The sequence below is a fragment of the Nerophis lumbriciformis genome, linkage group LG15 (assembly GCF_033978685.3).
Source record: "Nerophis lumbriciformis linkage group LG15, RoL_Nlum_v2.1, whole genome shotgun sequence".
Classification (NCBI taxonomy): Eukaryota; Metazoa; Chordata; class Actinopteri; order Syngnathiformes; family Syngnathidae; genus Nerophis; species Nerophis lumbriciformis.
Genome location: NC_084562.2, coordinates 20067264 through 20092500, shown reverse-complemented (window position 1 = coordinate 20092500; position 25237 = coordinate 20067264). Strand labels below are relative to the sequence as shown.

The window sequence follows — 25237 nt, the reverse complement described above, 5'->3', positions numbered from 1 at the left end:
CATTATAGTATATATATATATATATATATATATATATATATTTATATACATAATAATTTTGACTTCCTATGTATCGCTAATAAAAACAAATATCCCTATGGTAATTCAATTATGAGATGAAACTGTACAATTATGAGATAAAAAAGTCAAAATTATGAATAAATAGCAGTATTATGAGATAACTAGTTAAAATGATGAGATGAAACGTCTTAATTATGAGATACAAAGTCAAAATTATGAGTTAAAAAAGTCATATTACAATATAAATAGTTAAAATTATAAGATGAATCGTCTTATTTATGAGATAAAAAGTCACAATTATGAGTTAAGAAAGTCATTATAATGAAATAAAAAGTCGTAAATATGTGATGAAAAGGCGTAATTATGAGATGGAAAGTCATAATTATGAGTTAAGAAAGTCATGATTATGACGAGATAAATAGTTAAAATTATGAGATGAAACGTCTTAATTATGAGATAAAAAGTAAAAATTATGAGTTAAGAAAGTCAATTATTAGATAAAAAGGCCTAATTATGAGATAGAAAGTCATAATTATGAAAAAGAAAGTCGTAATTATGAGACAAAAGTCAAAATTATGAGATAGAAAGTCATAGTTATATTATAAAAGTCATAATTATAAGATGAAAGGTCTTAATTATAAGATACAAAGTTGTAATTATGACTTAAGAAAGTCATAATTATGAGATAAAAGTCAAAATATGAGATAGAAAGTCATAATCATAAGATAAAAAGTCGTAATTATGAGATAAAAAGTTGTAATTATTAGTTAAGAAAGTCATAATTATGAGATAAAAGTCAAAATATGAGATAGAAAGTCATAATCATAAGATAAAAAGTTGTAATTATGAGATAAAAAGTTGTAATTATTAGTTAAGAAAGTCATAATTATGAGATAAATAGTTAAAATTATGAAATGAAACGTCTTAATTATGAGTTAAGAAAGTGAATAATGAGATAAAAAGGTGTAATTATGAGATAGAAAGTCATAATTATGAGATAGACAGTTGTAATTATGAGATAAAAAGTCGTAATTATAAGATAAAAAGTCATAATTATAAGATAAAAGTCATGATTATGATAAAAGTCATAATTATGATATAAAAAGTCGTAATTATGAGATAGGAAGGCGAAATTAAGAAAGTGAAAATTATGAGATAAAAACTAAAGTTTTTCTCATATTTGTGACTTTGTATCTAATGATTAAAGTCATAATTAGGAGAAAAAAAGTCGCAAAGATAGATAGAAAGATAAACATGAGAAATGATAATTATGACTTTTTGTCTCAGAATTTCGACTTTTTATCTCGTTATTATGACTTTTTAGGTCATATTCATGACTTTTGTTGTTGTTGTTTTTTTAGTGTAGGAAACAGGCTTCAATTATTATCAGATTTAACGTAGACAAAAACGAGAAACGCTGCGACACAAATGGACAAGAAGGTATGATGATGAGGTCATGATGTGTTCAAACCCGTAGGAAAGAATCCAGCGCTCCATTTGCCATGTACTCCACCACTATCATCACAGGCCTGCCTGGGGACACACATGAGTCAGTGAAGGCAGCACACACACACACACACACACACACACACACACACACACACACACACACACACACACACACACACACACACACAGCATCTTACTCTTGGTGACCACTCCTTCCAGCCTGATGATGTTTGGGCTGTTAAACTGTCCCATGATGGATGCTTCACGTAAAAAGTCTCTCCTCTGCTGCTCCATGTATCCTCCCTTCAGCGTCTTTATGGCCACCGCCATGTCCAGCCTGGAGGGTGTGCGGAGACGACCGCTACACACCTCGCCAAATTCACCTGCATGGGAGCACATGTACACACATGAAATTATGACATAAAAATGTCAAAATTATTAACTAAAAAGTCATGATTATAAGACAAAAAGTTAAAATATAAAACGTTAAAATTATTAAATAAAGTCAAAATTATACATAACATAACAATACACATAATAATAATAATAATAATAATTTGGTATTTGTGGTATACTATTGCTGACTGTTGATTTTTTTTTTTTTCAAAATTATGAGAAAGTCAAAATTCCGACAAAAAAGTCGAAATTATGAGATAAAAAAATGTCTAAATTTGAGTTTAAAAGTCAAAATTATGTAATAACAAGTAGAAATTATGAGATAAAAAGCTAAAATTATGAGATAAAAAGTCAGAACTATGAAATAAAAATCAGAATTAGGAGATGAAAAGTAAAAATTATGATATAAAAAAATCTAAATTATAAAATGAGAAAAACATAATTAGGAGATAAAAAGTCGAAATTATGAGATAAAAATGTGAAATTATTATTATTAAAGTTAAAATATAAAACGTTGAAATTATGAAATAAAGTCGAAATTATACATAACATAACAATACACATTTTAAATAATAATAATAATTATAATAATAATGTGTTATTTGTGGTATACTACTGCTGACTGTTGATAAATCCGAATTAGGAGATGAAAGTCAAAATTATGATATAAAAAAATCTAAATTATAAAATGAGAAAAACATAATTATGAGATAAAAATGTCGAAATTATTAACTAAAAAGTCATGATTATAAGACAAAAAGTTATAATATAAAACGTTGAAATTATTAAATAAAGTCGAAATTATACATAACATAACATTACACATAATAATAATAATAATAATTTGGTATTATTATTATTATTATTAGGTCGAAATTATGAGATAAAAAAAAGTCCAAATTTGAGTTTAAAAGTCCAAATTATGTAATAACAAGTAGAAATTATGAGATAAAAAGCTAAAATTATGAGATAATAAGTTAGAACTATGAAATACAAATCAGAATTAGGAGATGAAAAGTAAAAATTATGATATAAAAAATCTAAATTATAAAATGAGAAAAACATAATTAAGAGATAAAAAGTCGAAATTATGAGATAAAAATGTGAAATTATTAACTAAAAAGTCATGATTATAAGACAAAAAGTTAAAATATAAAACGTTGAAATTATTAAATAAAGTAAAAATTATACATAACATAACAATACACATAATAAAATAATAATAATAATAATTTGTTATTTGTGGTATACTACTGCTGACTGTAGATTTTTTTTTTTTTTCAAAATTATGAGAAAGTCAAAATTCCGACAAAAAAGTCGAAATTATGAGATAAAAAAAAGTCGAAATTTGAGTTTAAAAGTCAAAATTATGTAATAACAAGTAGAAATTATGAGATAAAAAGCTAAAATTATGAGATAAAAAGTCAGAACTATGAAATAAAAATCAGAATTAGGAGATGAAAAGTAAAAATTATGATATAAAAAAATCTAAATTATAAAAGGAGAAAAACATAATTAAGAGATACAAAGTCGAAATGATGAGATAAAAATGTGAAATGATTAACTAGAGAGTCATGATTATAAGATAAAAAGTTAAAATATAAAACGTTGAAATTATGACATACAGTCGAAATTATACATAACATAACAATACACATAATAAATAATAATAATAATTTGTTATTTGTGGTATACTACTGCTGACTGTTGATAAATCCGAATTAGGAGATAAAAGTCAAAATTATGATATAAAAAAAATCTAAATTATAAAATGAGAAAAACATAATTATGAGATAAAAATGTCGAAATTATTAACTAAAAAGTCATGATTATAAGACAAAAAGTTAAAATATAAAACGTTGAAATTATTAAATAAAGTCGAAATTATACATAACATAACAATACACATAATAATAATAATAATAATTTGGTATTTGTGGTATACTACTGCTGACTGTTGATTTTTTTTTTCAAAATTATGAGAAAAGTCAAAATTCCGACAAAAAAGTCGAAATTATGAGATAAAAAAAAGTCGAAATTTGAGTTTAAAAGTCAAAATTATGTAATAACAAGTAGAAATGATGAGATAAAAGGCTAAAATTATGAGATAATAAGTTAGAACTATGAAATAAAAATCAGAATTAGGAGATGAAAAGTAAAAATTATGATATAAAAAATCTAAATTATAAAATGAGAAAAACATAATTAAGAGATAAAAAATTGAAATTATGAGATAAAAATGTGAAATTATTAACTAAAGAGTCATGATTATAAGATAAAAAGTTAAAATATAAAACGTTGAAATTATGACATACAGTCGAAATTATACATAACATAACAATACACATAATAAATAATAATAATAATTTGTTATTTGTGGTATACTACTGCTGACTGTTGATAAATCCGAATTAGGAGATGAAAGTCAAAATTATGATATAAAAAAAATCTAAATTATAAAATGAGAAAAACATAATTATGAGATAAAAATGTCGAAATTATTAACTAAAAAGTCATGATTATAAGACAAAAAGTTAAAATATAAAATGTTGAAATTATTAAATAAAGTCGAAATTATACATAACATAACAATACACATAATAATAATAATAATAATTTGGTATTTGTGGTATACTACTGCTGACTGTTGATTTTTTTTTTTCAAAATTATGAGAAAAGTCAAAATTCCGACAAAAAAGTCGAAATTATGAGATAAAAAAAAGTCGAAATTTGAGTTTAAAAGTCAAAATTATGTAATAACAAGTAGAAATGATGAGATAAAAGGCTAAAATTATGAGATAATAAGTTAGAACTATGAAATAAAAATCAGAATTAGGAGATGAAAAGTAAAAATTATGATATAAAAAATCTAAATTATAAAATGAGAAAAACATAATTAAGAGATAAAAAGTCGAAATTATGAGATAAAAATGTGAAATTATTAACTAAAAAGTCATGATTATAAGACAAAATGTTTAAATATAAAACGTTGAAATTATTAAATAAAGTCGAAATTATACATAACATAACAATACACATAATAAAATAATAATAATTTGTTATTTGTGGTATACTACTGCTGACTGTTGATTTTTTTTTTTTTCAAAATTATGAGAAAGTCAAAATTCCGACAAAAAAGTCGAAATTATGAAATTAAAAAAAAGTCTAAATTTGAGTTTAAAAGTCAAAATTATGTAATAACAAGTAGAAATTATGAGATAAAAAGCTAAAATTATGAGATAAAAAGTCAGAACTATGAAATAAAAATCAGAATTAGGAGATGAAAAGTAAAAATTATGATATAAAAAATCTAAATTATAAAATGAGAAAAACATAATTAAGAGATAAAAAATTGAAATTATGAGATAAAAATGTGAAATTATTAACTAAAGAGTCATGATTATAAGATAAAAAGTTAAAATATAAAACGTTGAAATTATGACATACAGTCGAAATTATACATAACATAACAATACACATAATAAATAATAATAATAATTTGTTATTTGTGGTATACTACTGCTGACTGTTGATAAATCCGAATTAGGAGATGAAAGTCAAAATTATGATATAAAAAAAATCTAAATTATAAAATGAGAAAAACATAATTATGAGATAAAAATGTCGAAATTATTAACTAAAAAGTCATGATTATAAGACAAAAAGTTAAAATATAAAACGTTGAAATTATTAAATAAAGTTGAAATTATACATAACATAACAATACACATAATAATGATAATAATAATTTGTTATTTGTGGTATACTACTGCTGACTGTTGATTTTTTTTTTTTCAAAATTATGAGAAAGTCAAAATTCCGACAAAAAGGTCGAAATTATGAGATAAAAAAAAGTCCAAATTTGAGTTTAAAAGTCAAAATTATGTAATAACAAGTAGAAATTATGAGATAAAAAGCTAAAATTATGAGATAATAAGTTAGAACTATGAAATAAAAATCAGAATTAGGAGATGAAAAGTAAAAATTATGATATAAAAAAATCTAAATTATAAAATGAGAAAAACATAATTAAGAGATACAAAGTCGAAATTATGAGATAAAAATGTGAAATTATTAACTAAAAAGTCATGATTATAAGACAAAAAGTTAAAATATAAAACGTTGAAATTATTAAATAAAGTCGAAATTATACATAACATAACAATACACATAATAAAATAATAATAATAATAATTTGTTATTTGTGGTATACTACTGCTGACTGTTGATAAATCCGAATTAGAAGATGAAAGTCAAAATTATGATATAAAAAAAATCTAAATTATAAAATGAGAAAAACATAATTATGAGATAAAAATGTCGAAATTATTAACTAAACAGTCATGATTATAAGACAAAAAGTTAAAATATAAAATGTTGAAATTATTAAATAAAGTCGAAATTATACATAACATAACATTACACATAATAATAATAATAATAATTTGGTATTTGTGGTATACTACTGCTGACTGTTGATTTTTTTTTTTCAAAATTATGAGAAAGTCAAAATTCCGACAAAAAGGTCGAAATTATGTCCAAATTTGAGTTTAAAAGTCAAAATTATGTAATAACAAGTAGAAATTATGAGATAAAAAGCTAAAATTATGAGATAATAAGTTAGAACTATGAAATAAAAATCAGAATTAGGAGATGAAAAGTAAAAATTATGATATAAAAAAATCTAAATTATAAAATGAGAAAAACATAATTATGAGATAAAAATGTGAAATTATTAACTAAAAAGTCATGATTATAAGACAAAAAGTTAAAATATAAAACGTTGAAATTATTAAATAAAGTCAAAATTATACATAACATAACATCCATCCATCCATCCATCCATTTTCTACCGCTTATTCCCTTTGGGGTCGCGGGGGGCGCTGGAGCCTATCTCAGCTACAATCGGGCGGAAGGCGGGGTACACCCTGGACAAGTCGCCACCTCATCGCAGGGCCAACACAGATAGACAGACAACATTCACACTCACATCCACACACTAGGGCCAATTTAGTGTTGCCAATCAACCTAACAATACACATAATAAAATAATAATAATAATAATTTGTTATTTGTGGTATACTACTGCTGACTGTTGATTTTTTTTTTTTTCAAAATTATGAGAAAGTCAAAAGTCTGACAAAAAAGTCGAAATTATGAGATAAAAAAATGTCTAAATTTGAGTTTAAAAGTCAAAATTATGTAATAACAAGTAGAAATTATGAGATAAAAAGCTAAAATTATGAGATAAAAAGCTAAAATTATGAGATAAAAAGTCAGAACTATGAAATAAAAATCAGAATTAGGAGATGAAAAGTAAAAATTATGATATAAAAAAATCTAAATTATAAAATGAGAAAAACATAATTAAGAGATAAAAAATTGAAATTATGAGATACAAATGTGAAATTATTAACTAAAGAGTCATGATTATAAGATAAAAAGTTAAAATATAAAACGTTGAAATTATGACATACAGTCGAAATTATACATAACATAACAATACACATAATAAATAATAATAATAATTTGTTATTTGTGGTATACTACTGCTGACTGTTGATAAATCCGAATTAGGAGATGAAAGTCAAAATTATGATATTAAAAAAATCTAAATTATAAAATGAGAAAAACATAATTATGAGATAAAAATGTTGAAATTATTAACTAAACAGTCATGATTATAAGACAAAAAGTTAAAATATAAAACGTTGAAATTATTAAATAAAGTCGAAATTATACATAACATAACAATACACATAATAATAATAATAATAATTTGGTATTTGTGGTATACTACTGCTGACTGTTGATTTTTTTTCTCGAAATTATGAGAAAGTCAAAATTCCGACAAAAAGGTCGAAATTATGAGATAAAAAAAAGTCAAAATTTGAGTTTAAAAGTCAAAATTATGTAATACCAAGTAGAAATTATGAGATAAAAAGCTAAAATTATGAGATAAAAAGTCAGAACTATGAAATAAAAATCAGAATTAGGAGATGAAAAGTAAAAATTATGATATAAAAAATCTAAATTATAAAATGAGAAAAACATAATTAGGAGATAAAAAGTCGAAATTATGAGTTATTAACTAAAGAGTCATGATTATAAGATAAAAAGTTAAAATATAAAACGTTGAAATTATGACATACAGTCGAAATTATACATAACATAACAATACACATCATAAATAATAATAATAATTTGTTATTTGTGGTTGAAATTATTAAATAAAGTCGAAATTATACATAACATAACAATACACATAATAATAATAATAATAATTTGGTATTTGTGGTATACTACTGCTGACTGTTGATTTTTTCCCCCAAAACTATGAGAAAGTCAAAATTCCCACAAAAAAAGTCTAAATTATGAGATTTTAAGAAAGTCGAAATTTGAGTTTAAAAGTCAAAATTATGTAATAAAAAGTAGAAATGATGAGTTAAAAAGTTAAAATTATGAGATAAGTCATAACTATGAGCTAAAAATGAAATTATTAACTAAAAAGTCATGATTGTAAGAGAAAAAGTAAAAATATAAAAAGTTGAAATTATAAAACAAGGTCGAAGGTATTAAAGTTAAGTTAAAGTACCAATGATTGTCACACACACACTAGGTGTGGCGAAATTATTCTCTGCATTTGACCCATCACCCTTGATCACCCCCTGGGAGGTGAGGGGAGTGAGCAGCAGCGGTGGCTTTATGAAATAAAAGTCAAAATTATGAGATAAAAAGTCAAAACTATGAAATAAAAATCAGAATTAGGAGATGAAAAGTCAAAATTATTATATGAAAATCTAAATTATAAAATGAGAAAAACATAATTATAAGGTAAGTCGAAATGATGAGATAAAAATGTCGAAATTATTAAGTCATTATTATAAGGTTAAAAGATAAAATATAAAACATTGAAATTATGAAATAAAGTCGAAATTATACATAACATAACAAATACACAAAATAAATAATAATAATAATTTGTTATTTGTGGTATACTACTGCTGACTGTCGATCCCCCCCCCCCCCCAAATTATGAGAAAGTCAAAATTCCGACAAAAAAGTCGAAAATTATGAGATCAATAAAAGTTTAAATTTGAGTTTAAAAGTCAAAATGATGCAATAAAAAGTACTAATTATGAGATAAAAAGATACAATTATGAGTTAAAAAGTCACAACTATGAAATAAAAATCAGAATTAGGAGATAAAATCTAAACTATGACATGAAAATTTTAAATTATGAAATGGGAAAGTCCTAATTATAAGATAACATTTGAAATGATTAACCAAAAAGTCATGATTATAAGATAAAAAGTCAAAATATAAAAAAAACATTAATTAGGAAATACAATCGAAATTATGATATTAAAAAAAGTTAAAATGATGAGATAAAAGTCAGAATAATGACATAAAAAGTTGACATTTTATAAAAAAAATTGAAATTATGAAAAAAAAATTTTTTTTATAAGATTAAACATCGAAATTATGAGATCAAATACTTAAAATTATGAGATAAGAAATCGAAATTATGAAATAAAAAGTCAAATTATGAATTAACAGTTGAAATTATGAAATTAAAAAGTCAAATTATGAGGTAAAAAGTACACTCCTGCTGACAGTTGATTGACTTTGTCTCCAAAAAGAGCAGTCCAGTGGACATACTCTGCAGTTTCATGTTACAAACATTTACAAACTATGTCCAGCAGAGGGCGCTAGAGTCCCAGAAACCTTTATTTCCCTGCTGGGAAATAAAGCCTTCATGGGCCTTCATGTTAAGTGTTGTTTCCAACAGAAGAATATTGACATTTACCTGAGCCAATCACCCTGTCGATGCAAATAGAGGAGGGGTCTATCTCTCTCGCAAACTCCTCCACAGCCTGAGTGGGGTCCTCGTACGTGTCGGGGTCCACGTACGTCTTTATCCCAGAGAAAGGAACTGGTGGGAGGAGATAAGATTGCCCTGAAATATCTATGACAAATATCATCATTGTCAAATTCTGGCGAGTGGACTGTGCAGTTAGTCCAAGAAGTGGTGTAAAAAGTATTGTAAAGATGCAAAGGAGTGAGACCTCCTCCCCTCGTTAGCGGAGAAGTATTGTGTCTGCAGCCCTGGAATAGACGTGAATGAAGTTTAACGAGGAGCATGTAAAAATACTTGCTAGTGTAAAATGTTAAGACAGTCGGCTGCCTTGCCAGAGCTTAAAATACTTTTTAAAAGTACATTTTAACTTTCCTGTCTGAATGATTTATGTGCTGTCAAACAAGGGAAGGTTCTAGTTGGACTCGGAGACACACCTGGGAACCGCGAGAGCTGGGAAACTTTTTTTACCTCTCATATCTTGGCCGTATTATTCTGAGACGATATCAGCGCCAATCGTACGATACTTTTAATTCTTTCTAGCGAGGAATATTTAAAGAAAAAAAAAACAAGGTTTGATCAAGTGACATGACTTAGAGAACAATGGTAGGTGTGACAAACACTAACACATGACATACTTATGCAGTCTTTAAATTGAAGTGGGGTGGTAATTTCATTTTGGCGACAGCGAGTGGTCACAATTATTCATTAGGTTAATGATGCAGACACGTTTGTTTAATCATTTAAATGAGGAATCAAATGGGAAATATTTCAACCACTAACGATTTAATTACAACAGTAAATCATTATTACAATTTAAATAGTAAAATCTTTATTTAAATATTAATATATTAAATTATTTAAAGTTAAATAAATGTCATTATACATTAAAGTAATTAATGACACATTTATTTATTGTATTTTATTTTAAATGTTTTAATTTAATTTAATTAATTACACATTTAAGTAATATTTAAAATCTATTTATATATATTAACTATGTATGATCATTTTGACTTTCTATGTATCTCAATTTAAAAAATATATCCTATGGTAAGTCAAGTATGCGATTAAAATTTTAAATAATGAGATAACAAGTACTTTGAATTCTTTCTAGCGTGGAATATATATATATATATTAAAAAAATGTGAAATGACTTAGAGAACAATGGTGGGTATGACAAACACGAACGAACACATGACAGACTTATGCAGTCTTTAAATTTAAGTGGGGTGGTAATTTCATTTTGGCGACACCGAGTGGTCACAATCATTTATTAGGTTAAACTCTGTAATTGTAATGATGCGGACACGTCTGTTACTGGATATTTTCTATGTTCTAAGTCATGGGTGTCCAAAGTGTGGCCTGGGGGCCATTTTTGGCCCAGAGCTTGTTTTTTTTATTGGCCCTCAACAAAAATAAAGGGGATTCATTATTGTGTTTTAATTTTAATTTTTAATTTCTTATTTGTTTATTGGGAGCAGAATTTAATTTTGAGACCCCCCGCCACCATTATTAGTGACACTTTTTTAAACTATGTACAGGTATTGATGATGATGCGGACACGTTTGTTACTGGATACTTTCAAGTACGCTTCTGCCTTGGAGGTTTAGTATCCCCAGGCCAGGGGTGTCCAAAGTGCGGCCCGGTGGCCATTTTCGTCCCACAGCTTGTTGTTTATTGGCCCTCGACAGTTCGTAAAAATAAAGTGGATTCATTATTTATTTTCTATTTATTTAATTTTTTGTATTTCTTTTAATGGAAGCAAAATTTTATTTTGAATTTCCCCATTATTTACATGCATTTTTTTCTTTACACTTTTTCATTTATGTGCAGAGCTGGCCCTTGCTAAGTTGGAGTCCTAAGCAGAATTTAATATTTTGGGCCACCTCTTATTAACTTTTTTATTCATTATTATTATTATTTTTTTTACACTTTTTTATTGGCTACCCGAAGCAGGATTTTATTTTGAAACCCGCAACATTTATTCATGTGAAACATTTTTTTATTACTTGTTTAATTAAAATTGAATTTATTTTGATGCATGTTTTGTACTAAAAGAAATTCATGGGAAATGTATACTTTGAATTCTTAGTATAAAATCAACTCAGTGATGCGGACACGTTTGTTACTGGATGCTTTCTAGTATGCTTCTGCCTTGGAGACATTGTACTTCTAAGTCAGGGGTGTCCAAAGTGCGGCGCGGGTGCCATTTTTGGGTTGTTTAATAACCCTCATTTGTAAAAATAATGTGGCTTCATTAATTATTTTATTTTAATTTAATTTAATTTATTGGAAGCAGAATTCATTTTCGAGCCCCTCTCATTATTATATATATATATATATATATATATTTTTTTTATGTGCAGGGCTGCCCTTGGCTAAATTGATTACGGGCAGCAGAATTTTTTTATGACCTCCCATAAAATTTCTTTTCACACTTTTTTATTTATGTAAATGTATATTATTTTTTTAATCAAACTTCAATTTAATTTGATGCATGTTTTTCATGGGAAATGCTTAACATTGAAAGTCCACTCAAACAAAAACATTACCATGTCCACTACGGAAGCGTGTCCTCCTCTTCTCCTCGGACTTCATCCTGGCTTTGATGTACCCCTGACACCTGTGAAGGTGAACATCTTTATTAAATATCGGAACATCTTTATTAAATATAGATTTCTGACAATACTAAAAGCATAACCGTGATGACAGGATGTGACTGAGGCAGCAATAGTAATTAATAATGTGTTTATTCACAAATAATTGACCTTAGTTATCCTTTGCCTCATTTCAATCACATGAAAAGCATCGAAAGTAGTTGTATTCATTAACTATGTGTAATAATAAATATACAATTAATAATTAATAATCATATTAATTCTAATTATTAATAAATATTAGTCTTAGTTAGTTACAATAAATAAAATACTGTTGGAAAGACAAAAAATTATTAAAAAAAACACAAAATGTTTTTACATTATTATTATGGGTTACTGTGTGTAGAATTTTGAGAGAAAAAAATGAATTTATTCCAGTTTAGAATAAGGCTGCTTGTGCTCTGCCATGCACAGTCAAGTGGGATTTCATGTGATCTCTTAGTTTTTTGTTTTTTTTTAATACATTTGCAACAAATTCTAAAAAAAAAAAATGTTTTCACATTATTATGGGTTATTGTGTGGAGAATTTTGAGAGAAAAAAATTAATTTATTCCAGTTTAGAATAAGGCTGTTTGTGCTTTGCCATGCACAGTCAAGTGTTATTTCATGTGATTTCTTTGTTTTTTATTTTTAATAAATTTGCAAAAAATTCTAAAAAAAACAACAAAAAAACGTTTTCACATTGTTATTATGAGTTATTGTGTGGAAAATTTTGAGGACAAAAATGAATTTATTCCAGTTTAGAGTACGGCTGCTTGTGCTCTGCCATGCACAGTCAAGTGTGATTTCATGTGATTTCTTAGTTGTTTTTTTTAAATATATTTGCAACAAATTCTAATTTTTGTTTTGTTTTTCCACATTATTATTATGGATTATTGTGTGGAGAATTTTGAGGGAAAAACATTATTTATTCTAGTTTAAAATAAGGCCGTTTGTGCTCTGCCATTCACAGTCAAGTGTGATTTCAAGTGATCTCTTAGTTTATTTTTAATAAATTAGCAAAAAATTTGAAAAAAAAAACAAAACACATTGTTATTATGGGTTATTGTGTGGAGAATTTTGAGGACAAAATGAATTTATTCCAGTGTAGAATAAGGCTGCTTGTGCTCTGCCATGAACAGTCAAGTGGGATTTCATGTGATCTCTTAGTTTTTTATTTTTAATACATTTGCAACAAATTCTAAAAAAAAATTAAACATTTCACATTATTATGGGTTATTGTGTGGAGACTTTTTAGAGAAAAATGTATTTATTCCAGTTTGGAATAAGGCTGTTTGTGCTCTGCCATGCACAGTCAAGTGTGATTTCATGTGATTTCTTAGTTTTTTATTTTTAATAATTTTGCAAAAAATTATTTTAAAAAAACCCAAACATTTCCACCTTGTTATTATGGGTTATTGTGTGTAGAATTTTTAGGACAAAAATGAATTTATTCCAGTTTAGAGTAAGACTGCTTGTGCTCTGCCATGCACAGTCAAGTGTGATTTCATGTGATTTCTTAGTTTTTTATTTTTAATACATTTGCAACAAATTCTAAAAAAAAAAAAATGTTTCACATTATTATTATGGGTTATTGTGTGGAGAATTTTGAGGGAAAAAATTATTTATTCCAGTTTGAAATAAGGCCGTTTGTGCTCTGTAATGCACAGTCAAGTGTGATTTCATGTGATCTCTTAGTTTTTCTTATTTTTAATACATTTGCTAAAAATTCTAAAAACAAAACAAAAAAACAATCGTTTTTACATTGTTATTAAGTGGAGAATTTTGAGGACAAAAATGTATTTATTTGATTGTGGAATAAGAATGTAACACAACAAAATGTGGAAAAAGTGAACATTTTCCGAATACACTGTATTGTACTGGTTTGGAAGGAATCCTTCCATTTGTCAGTCTGTGGCCCTCAGTGGAAAAAGTTTGGGCTCCCCTGCGTTGCAGGAACTCTCACGACTCATTATTGGAACAGCAAACATGTTTCTTATGTGACGTCGTGGTCGCATAGTGATGCGGGTGTGGTTCTCCCAAGGATGCAGACGGCTTCGGACACAGCTTGCAGGTAGGAAAAATGATTTATTTTAAATATAAATAATATGATGAATAAACAAAAGGGCTAGCGTGGGAGCTAGCAAACCAAAAGAGCCTAGCGTGAGAACTAGTAGCTAAGAAACAGTAAATAATCGTCGTCATCAGTTGTGTGAGAACAAACTACGAAGCCAGACAGAGTGAGGCCAGAGCAAAGACTAAATAGCCCTCTGATTAGCGCCCGGGCAACAGGTGCGCGTCCCGAACACTAACCAGAGGCAGGTGCGCACAATCTGCCGTCATGGCAACAGAAACAAACTAAACTCAAGGTGCTGAAAACACGTGACAAACATAAACAAACTCTGATCCGGGCAGCGGATCGTAACATCTTAAGGGCAATATAATGTTCATATTGTTAATCAAACTTTTTACGTTTCGACCTATGACATTAATGAGGGAAAAAACATTTTTTGTGCAAAATTACAAATTTGACATGGTTTTTCAAATCTTCCTGACTCAACTCCGACCAGGGATTGAACAGGGAACAGTTCAAGAAAAACCGGCCTTATTTATATTTTTATCAGTGTTGGAGCAGGAAGGGGCTAGGAACAGGTTTGCTGTAAAATTCCATATGTGGCACCGTGTAGTTCATTCTTTGACAGTTTCCGTGTAATAAAAATAATAATAATAATAATAATCACTATTAAAAAAACTATTATTCAATAATGTAAAAACATGACTATTTTTGTGCTTTAAGTGTAAATCTAAATGACAACCGGATACAAATTAGTAATGAATAAAAAACAACAAGGAAAATAATAATACTATTAACAATTATACACTTAGATAACAAAAGCAATGTGAAAAATTGTATTCCGTTTTTTTTTTTTTTACCTTTTTACACTTATTTTTTTACCAACATGTTCTTTTTGTGTCATAAATCAAATTTAATAAAAGGTCATTTAATGAAATACAAAAATCCTCACATTTATTGGTGCAATACATCAATTTTGACCAACATTTTAAGTCAAAGAAAGTTTTGTCCATGATAATATTTTTATGATTTTAAGAAGCCAAAATCAAGATTAAAATAGTATTAATAGTCCAGCATTAAGGCCCAGTACAGGCCCTTCCACATATTGATGCATTCACTTCCATTGATTTATTTTGGACTTGGAACAAACGCCAAATTAAACCTTTAAAAATGAAAGAAAACTATCAAATGTTTCGCAGCCATTTTCCCTGCTTTGTCCCGCTAATGAAAATACTTTGTGAAACCGGAAGCTCACTGATGTCAAAAATGGGAGCTCACCAGAGGGAGCTGATGGAAGGGATCAAACGGTCGCTCTGTGAATTACATGCTGAGTAATTAAGCAAAACATTTGTTCAGCCTCTTGGAAAATAACAATGCTTGCTTGCTTGGCGGCAAAGAAAAAAAAAAGTCTATTAGCAGACTCCTGGTTGTGTGTGCAGGTGTGTGTGTGTGTGTGTGTGTTCTTGTATGTCTACCCTTCTTGAGACATCAACAAGGAAAAGTAACTTCCATATGAGGAGGTGTGAACAAGTGATGACATAAATCATGGTCCCAATACTGAAAACCATTGCATCTAATAGAGAATGTCTCATTTGCACCCCTGGTGGTGGAATCTATCAAAATGAGGGTGGTCCCAAAAAGGAGGGATTTTTCAAATTGACTGTCAGTTTTTAAAAGTGCTCCCTCTCTGGCCAACATATGAAATAACAAGTGTGTGTAAAAATTTGAAGTGCTCCCCCTCTGGCCAACATACGAAATAACAAGTGTGTGTACAAAATTAAAATGCACCCCTTTGGCCAAAATTAATAAAACAAATAAAATAAATATGTATATAAAGACATACTGTAATACTGTGAAGTAAATAATGAAGAATAAAAACCAATTACAAACATAAAAATTTCCCCCCAAAAAATATTAACTAAAAGCAGTCCTTTTCTCACAATGTGTCGACTTTTTTCTTATAAAACTGGGAACAATTTCTCGTATTCTTTCTGCTTGTGCAATATTTCCTCGTAAAACTGTTACTTTTTCATGTAAAATTATTACTTTTTAATGCAAAACGATGACATTTGTCATTAAAAAAATCTGACTTTTATCATAATATTACCAATTTGTTTGTTGTTCTTGTAAAATAGGGACTTTTGTCAAATAAAATTACGACTCTTTTCATAAAATTGCCAAATGTATTTTTAATAAATTTGAAAAAATTCTAAGAAACCCCAAAACATTTTCACGTGGTTATTATGGGTTATTGTGTGTAGAATTTTGAGGATAACAATGAATTTATTCCAGTTTAGAATAAGGCTGCTTGTGCTCTGTCATGCACAGTCAAGTGTGATTTCATGTGATTTCTTAGTTTTTTATTTTTTAATACATTTTAATATTGCCAAAATTTTAAAGTTTTCTTGTAAAATTGGGACTTTTGTCGAATAAAATGACGACTCTTTTCATAAAATTGCCACATTTCTAAGCTTTTCTTGTAAAATTGTGACTGTTATTGAGTAACATTCCAACTTTTATCATAATATTGCACAAATGTTCAGTTTTTCTTGTACAATTTGGACGTGCGTTGAGTAAAATTACGATTTTTATTATAATACTGCTAAAAGTTTTCTTGTGAAATTGTGACCTTTTTCTTGTGAAATTCCAACTCATTTTTCACAAGTTTTTTTTTATATCTGCATAGTATGTATATATTATTAATGTTGTAAACACAAATCTTTATATATAAAAATTTCTCGTATTCTTTCTGCTTCTGTAATATTGCAATATTTCCTTGTAAAACTGTTACTTTTTCATGTAACATTATTACTTTCTAATGCAAAACGATTACATTTGTCATAAAAAAAATCTGACTTTTATCACAATATTACCAATTTGTTTGTTGTTCTTGTAAAATAGTGACATTTTTTGAGTAAAATGATGACTTTTGTCATAATTTTGCCAAGTGAAATTCCGATTATTATTGTAATATTGCCAACATTTTTAAGTTTTCTTGTAAAATTGGGACTTTTGTCGAGTAAAATTACGACTCTTTTCATAAAATTGCCAAATTTTTTAGCTTTTCTTGTAAAATTGCGACTGATATTGAGTAACATTCCAATTTGTATCATAATTTTGCACAAATGTTCAGTTTTTCTTGTACAATTTGGACTTGCGTTGAGTAAAATGACGATTTTTATTATAATACTGCCAAAAGTTTTCTTGTGAAATTGTGACCTTTTTCTTGTGAAATTCCAACTAATTTTTCACAAGTTTTTTTATATTTGCATAGTATGTATATATTAATAATGTTGTAAACACAAATCTTTATATATCTAGAAAGGGTGGTCCCAATGAGGTCGGCATTTTTTGGAGGTCTCAAGAAGGTAACAAATACAAGAGAGAGTTTGTGTGTGTGTGTTCTTGTATTTCTACCCTTCTTGAGACTCCAAGAAGGAAAAAATAGCTTCCATATGAGGAGGTGTGAACAAATAAGGACATAAATCATGGTCCCAATACTGAAAACCATTGCATCTAATAGAGAATGTCTCATTTGCACCCCTGGTGGTGAAATCTATCAAAATGAGGGTGGTCCCAAAAAGGAGGGATTTTTCAAATTGACTGTCGGTTTTTAAAAGTGCTCCCCCTCTGGCCAACATATGAAATAACAAGTGTGTGTAAAAATTTGAAGAGCTCCCCCTCTGGTCAACATATGTAATAACAAGTGTGTGTAAGAAATTAAAATGCGCCCCCTCTGGCCAAAATTAATAAAACAAATAAAATAAATATGTATATAGAGACATACTGTAATAACTTGAAGTAAATAATACAGAATAAAAACCAATTACAAACATAACATTTTCACCCAAAAAATATGAACTAAAAGCAGTCTTTTTCTCACAATGTGTCGACTTTTTTCATATAAAATTGGGAAACATTTCTCGTATTCTTTCTGCTTCTGTAATATTGCCATATTTCCTTGTAAAACTGTTACTTTTTCATGTAACATTATTACTTTCTAATGCAAAACGATTACATTTGTCATAAAAAAAATCTGACTTTTATCACAATATTACCAATTTGTTTGTTGTTCTTGTAAAATAGTGACATTTTTTGAGTAAAATGATGACTTTTGTCATAATTTTGCCAAGTGAAATTCCGATTATTATTGTAATATTGCCAACATTTTTAAGTTTTCTTGTAAAATTGGGACTTTTGTCGAGTAAAATTACGACTCTTTTCATAAAATTGCCAAATTTTTTAGCTTTTCTTGTAAAATTGCGACTGATATTGAGTAACATTCCAATTTGTATCATAATTTTGCACAAATGTTCAGTTTTTCTTGTACAATTTGGACTTGCGTTGAGTAAAATGACGATTTTTATTATAATACTGCCAAAAGTTTTCTTGTGAAATTGTGACCTTTTTCTTGTGAAATTCCAACTAATTTTTCACAAGTTTTTTTATATTTGCATAGTATGTATATATTAATAATGTTGTAAACACAAATCTTTATATATCTAGAAAGGGTGGTCCCAATGAGGTCGGCATTTTTCGGAGGTCTCAAGAAGGTAACAAATACAAGAGAGAGTTTGTGTGTGTGTGTTCTTGTATTTCTACCCTTCTTGAGACTCCAAGAAGGAAAAAATAGCTTCCATATGAGGAGGTGTGAACAAGTAAGGACATAAATCATGGTCCCAATACGGAAAACCATTGCATCTAATAGAGAATGTCTCATTTGCACCCCTGGTGGTGAAATCTTTCAAAATGAGGGTGGTCCCAAAAAGGGATTTTTCAAATTGACTGTGTGTCGGTTTTAAAAGTGCTCCCCCTCTGGTCAACATATGAAATAACAAGTGTGTGTAAGAAATTGAAATGCGCCCCCTTTGGCCAAAATTAATAAAACAAATACAATAAATATCTAAATAGAGACATACTGTAATAATGTGAAGTAAATAATGAAGAATAAAAACGAATTACAAACATAAAAATTCCCCCCCAAAAAATATTAACTAATAGCAGTCTTTTTCTCACAATGTGTCGACTTTTTTCTTATAAAATTGGGAACAATTTCTCATATTCTTTCTGCTTCTGTAATATTGCAATATTTTCTCGTAAAATTATTACTTTTTTTATACAAAAGTGTTACTTTTTAATGCAAAACGATGACATTAGTCATAAAAAAAAAATCTGACTTTTATCACAATATTACCAATTTGTTTGTTGTTCTTGTAAAATAGTGACATTTTTTGAGTAAAATGATGACTTTTGTCATAATTTTGCCAAGTGAAATTCCGATTATTATTATAATATTGCCAACATTTTTAAGTTTTCTTGTAAAATCGGGACTTTTGTCGAGTAAAATTACGACTCTTTTCATAAAATTGCCAAATTTTTTAGCTTTTCTTGTAAAATTGCGACTGATATTGAGTAACATTCCAATTTGTATCATAATATTGCACAAATGTTCAGTTTTTCTTGTACAATTTGGACTTGCGTTGAGTAAAATTACGATTTTTATTATAATACTGCCAAAAGTTTTCTTGTGAAATTGTGACTTTTTTCTTGTGAAATTCCAACTAATTTTTCACAAGTTTTTTTATATTTGCATAGTATGTATATATTAATAATGTTGTAAACACAAATCTTTATATATCTAGAAAGGGTAGTCCCAATGAGGTAGGCAATTTTCGGAGGTCTCAAGAAGGTAACAAATACAAGAGAGAGTTTGTGTGTGTGTGTTCTTGTATTTCTACCCTTCTTGAGACTCCAAGAAGGAAAAAGTAGCTTCCATATGAGGAGGTGTGAACAAGTAAGGACATAAATCATGGTCCCAATACGGAAAACCATTGCATCTAATAGAGAATGTCTCATTTGCACCCCTGGTGGTGAAATCTATCAAAATGAGGGTGGTCCCAAAAAGGGATTTTTCAAATTGACTGTGTGTCGGTTTTAAAAGTGCTCCCCCTCTGGTCAACATATGAAAAAACAAGTGTGTGTAAGAATTTGAAATGTGCCCCCTTTGGCCAAAATTAATAAAACAAATACAATAAATATGTAAATAGAGACATACTGTAATAATGTGAAGTAAATAATGAAGAATAAAAACGAATTACAAACATAAAAATTTCCCCCCATAAAATATGAACAAAAAGCAGTCTTTTTCTCACAATGTGTCGACTTTTTTCTTATAAAATTGGGAACAATTTCTCATATTCTTTCTGTTTCTGTAATATTGCAATATTTTCTCGTAAAATTATTACTTTTTTTTTTATAAAAAAGTATTACTTTTTAATGCAAAACAATGACATTTGTCATAAAAAAATTCTGACTTTCATCACAATATTGCCAATTTGTTTGTTGTTCTTGTAAAACAGTGACATTTTTTGAGTAAAATGATGACTTTTGTCATAATTTTGCCAAGTGAAATTCTGATTATTATTATAATATTGCCAAAATGTTAAAGTTTTCTTGTAAAATTGGGACTTTTGTCGAGTAAAATGACGACTGTTTTCGTAAAACTGACAAATTTCTAAGCTTTTCTTGTAAAATTGTGACTATTATTGAGTAACATTCCAACTTTTATCATAATATTGCACAAATGTTCAGTTTTTCTTGTACAATTTGGACTTACGTTGAGTAAAATTACGATTTTTATTATAATACTGCCAAAAGTTTTTCTTGTGAAATTGTGACCTTTTTCTTGTGAAATTCCAACTCATTTTTCACAAGTTTTATTATATTTGCATAGTTTGTGTATGTTATTAATATTGTAAACACAAATCTTTATATATCTAGAAAGGGTGGTCCTAAAGAGGTAGGCATTTTTCTCAGGTCTCAAGAAGGTACCAAATACAAGAGTGTGTGTGTGTGTGTGTGTGTGTGTGTGTGTGTGTGTGTGTGTGTGTGTGTGTGTGTGTGTGTGTGTGTGTGTGTGTGTGTGTGTGTGTGCTCCTGGAGGTCCCTCACCGTCCAGTGATGAGGAGGAAGAGTGTGAGGATGACCAGCAGAGAGAAGCCACCCACAGATGCCGTGACAATAACCAGAACTTGACCCTGATCTGCCACATCAGGCGCTGAGGGACAACACCACAACACAGTTAAGAGAATTTGGATTCATATTTATTTTTAGTTGGTATTTTTTATTTTACTTCACATGTTGCAATACTTTGTTAGCCAACACAACGGTAAACAGATTGTGAGATGAAAATACGAAGACCAGTATTTTTTTAACCATAAGGCCGCCAAATAATATCGGTTTCCCTGCTGTGGTCCGTACTCAGTTGTAATGCAATTTCCCACCACAAAAAATATGACTATTTCATTTACAGTTATTGACCGTTTAGTCAAAAAGTATTCGTTATTAATTTAGTTTGTTTATTTTAGCACAACATAATTGTATGTACATTTATATTTCATCAGTCCCTTCTTATGCAGTATATTTGATTAGTGCGTATTTGTCTAATCAGCCTGACCTGAGCCTAAGGTTTATGTGTTAAATAAATACAAATATTTGTGATCAACACGTGATTTCATATCCTTAAAAAACAAGAGTAAGATTACTAATTCAGTTTTCATATGTGAGGGGACCTAGGCCTTTAGGTCAAAAAGGTTAAGAACCCTTGATGTAATACACTTTTTATAGCTCTAATAGAGGATATTGATAGTTTTTGTAATGTGGCTTTCATTACTATTTTTTATTATTCTGAAGGAAGTGAGCATTGTTGCATTATTGATGTAATGAGCATATATATATATATATATATATACATAAATATATATATATATATATATATATATATACATACAAATATATGTATACACACACACATATATATATATATATATATATATATATATATATATATATATATATATATATATATATATATATATATATGTATACACACACACACACACACACACACACACACACACACACACACATATATATATATATAATGTGAAAAGGGTAGGCATAATAAGCTTTTAGCTTCAGCACTTTTAGCACTTGAAGTGTACTGTTTACATCAGGGGTCCCCAAACTTTTTGACTCCGGGGCCACATTGGGGTAAAACAATTTGGCTGGGGGCCGCGCTATATATATATATATATATATATATATATATATATATATATATATATATATATATATATATATATATACCGTATTTTCCGCACCATAAGGCGCCCTGGGTTAAAAGCCGCGCCTTCAATGAACGGCATATTTCAAAACTTTGTCCACCTATAAGCCGCCCGGTGTTGTAAGCCGCATCTAACTGCGCTAAAGGAATGTCAAAAAAACAGTCAGATAGGTCAGTCAAACTTTAATAATATATTAAAAACCAGCGTTCTAACAACTCTGTTCACTCCCAAAATGTACGCAAATGTGCAATCACAAACATACGTATATCAACATGGACAGAGCTGCGTGAAAAAAGCCACCCGGCCTCTTCGCGTAAACTTAAACTTACCTTAACCACTCGCTCATCTTTTCTTCATCCAGCCATCCCTTCGAGTTAGCTTTTATGATGACGCCGGCTGGAAAGGTCTCTTTTGGCAAGGTCTTCCTTTTGAATATCACCATGGGTGGAAGTTTCATTAGCATGGCAAGCTAGAACCACAGTGAAGGATGACTTCTCATTCCCTGTGGTGCGAATATTCACCGTACGTGCTCCCGTTGTATCCACAGTGCGGTTCACAGGAATATCAGTTGCTGTGAAATAGTAATCCGTGTGCGGATGGAGAGATTGCGTCTTTTCATGAACCGGATCCTTGTCGCTTTGTAGGAGCCATTTTGTGGTCTTTACAGATGTAAACACACAAAGGAAATGAAACGTACGGTGATATCCGCGCGCTTTTTCTTCTTCTACGCGGGCGGGTGGTTGCTTACAGTAGAAGAAGAAGCGCTTCCTGTTCTATGGGGGCGGGTGCTTACCTTGGCGGTTGCTTGCGTAGAAGAAGAAGCGCTTCCTGTTCTACCGGGAAAAAAGATGGCGGCTGTTTACCGAAGTTGCGAGACCGAAACTTTATGAAAATGAATCTTAATATTTATCCATATATAAAGCGCACCGGGTTAAAAGCCGCACTGTCAGCTTTTGAGTAAATTTGTGGTTTTTAGGTGCGGCTAATAGTGCGGAAAATACGGTATATATATATATATATATATATATATATATATATATATATATATATATATATATGTGTAAATGTGTGTGTGTATATATGTATATGTATATGTGTATATATGTATATGTCTATGTCCATGTATATATATATGTATATGTGTATATATGTGTATATATGTATATGTGTCTATATGTGTGTATATATATATATATATGTATATATGTGTACATATGTATATGTGTCTATATGTGTGTGTATATATATATATATATATATATATATATATATATATATATATATATATATATATGTATATATGTGTACATATGTATGTGTCTATATGTGTGTGTATATATGTATATATATATATATATATATATATATATATATATATATATATATGCATTTTTAGACAATATGATCTGCCTGAGTGGCTAGGAGACAGTAGAAAATGGACTAATAAGGACAAATGTAAAAAAAATAAAAAAATTAAAAAATAATTCACTTGGGACTACCCGCGGGCCAGATTTTGGACGCTGGGGGGCCGTATCCGGCCCACGGGCCATAGTTTGGGGACCCCTGGTTTACATGAACTGATGACCAAAATACGAATAAATATCTAAAAAATATTTATAAATACATATATACACACATGTATATACACACACACACACACACACACACACACACACACACACACACACACACACACACACACGTGTGTGTATATATGTATATATACACACGCACATGACACAAAGAAACGGACCGTGCTTCAGGAAGCACCGATCCCGTTTCACTGATCCATGGAACATTCTGGAACATGTTGTCCATACCTTCAGCTGCGGTGGAGAACTCAAAGTTGGAACTGTAAGCGGTGTAGCCAGCAGTTGTGCGCGCGCGTACGTGGAACACATAGACGCTGGCGGCTCTGAGGCCCGACACCACCACACTGGGAGTGCTGGTCCGTGTGGACGAGTAGCTCAGCTGCTCTTCTTCCTGAAGCAGACACGAGATAATGTCAGAGAGAATCCTTCAATTCACTTCATTCCTTTATGTGGCACTTTTAAAAACAACCAAAGTGCTGTGCAGACATAACCACACATTCAAAGTAGTGCCAAGCACAGTTAAAGGTGGAATTGATCACAGCAGAATGAATAAAACATCTATAATAAGACTATAATAACTAACTAGTGCACATCAAAATAGCTATAATAAGACTATAATAACTAACTGGTGCACATTAAAACATCTACAATAAGACTTTAATAACTAACTGGTGCACATTAAAACATCTATAATAAGACTATAATAACTAACTAGTGCACATTAACACATCTATAATAAGACTATAATAACTAACTGGTGCACATTAAAACATCTATAATAAGACTATAATAACTAACTGGTGCACATTAAAACATCTACAATAAGACTATAATAACGAACTAGTGCACATTAAAACATCTATAATAAGACTATAATAACTAACTGGTGCACATTAACACATCTATAATAAGACTATAATAACTAACTGGTGCACATTAAAACATCTATAATAAGACTATAATAACTAACTGGTGCACATAAAAACATCTACAATAAGACTATAATAACTAACTAGTGCACATTAACACATCTATAATAAGACTATAACAACTAACTGGTGCACATTAAATCATCTATAA

At 28.9% G+C, this 25237-nt stretch overlaps 1 protein-coding gene across 2 annotated transcripts in view; it reads right to left on the bottom strand.

The window, feature by feature from the left end:
* Positions 1 to 25237, bottom strand: part of LOC133615882 (ephrin type-A receptor 6-like) — a 252293-nt gene that overhangs the window by 10573 nt on the left and 216483 nt on the right. For both annotated transcript variants that reach the window (XM_061974746.1, XM_061974747.1), the window contains exons 10-15: positions 24386 to 24548; positions 21391 to 21496; positions 12282 to 12352; positions 9678 to 9803; positions 1668 to 1853; positions 1493 to 1554 (exon numbers count right to left, since the gene is read on the bottom strand). In XM_061974746.1, the coding sequence (XP_061830730.1) occupies positions 1493 to 1554; positions 1668 to 1853; positions 9678 to 9803; positions 12282 to 12352; positions 21391 to 21496; positions 24386 to 24548 (714 nt within the window). The remainder of the gene's footprint in view (positions 1 to 1492; positions 1555 to 1667; positions 1854 to 9677; positions 9804 to 12281; positions 12353 to 21390; positions 21497 to 24385; positions 24549 to 25237) is intronic.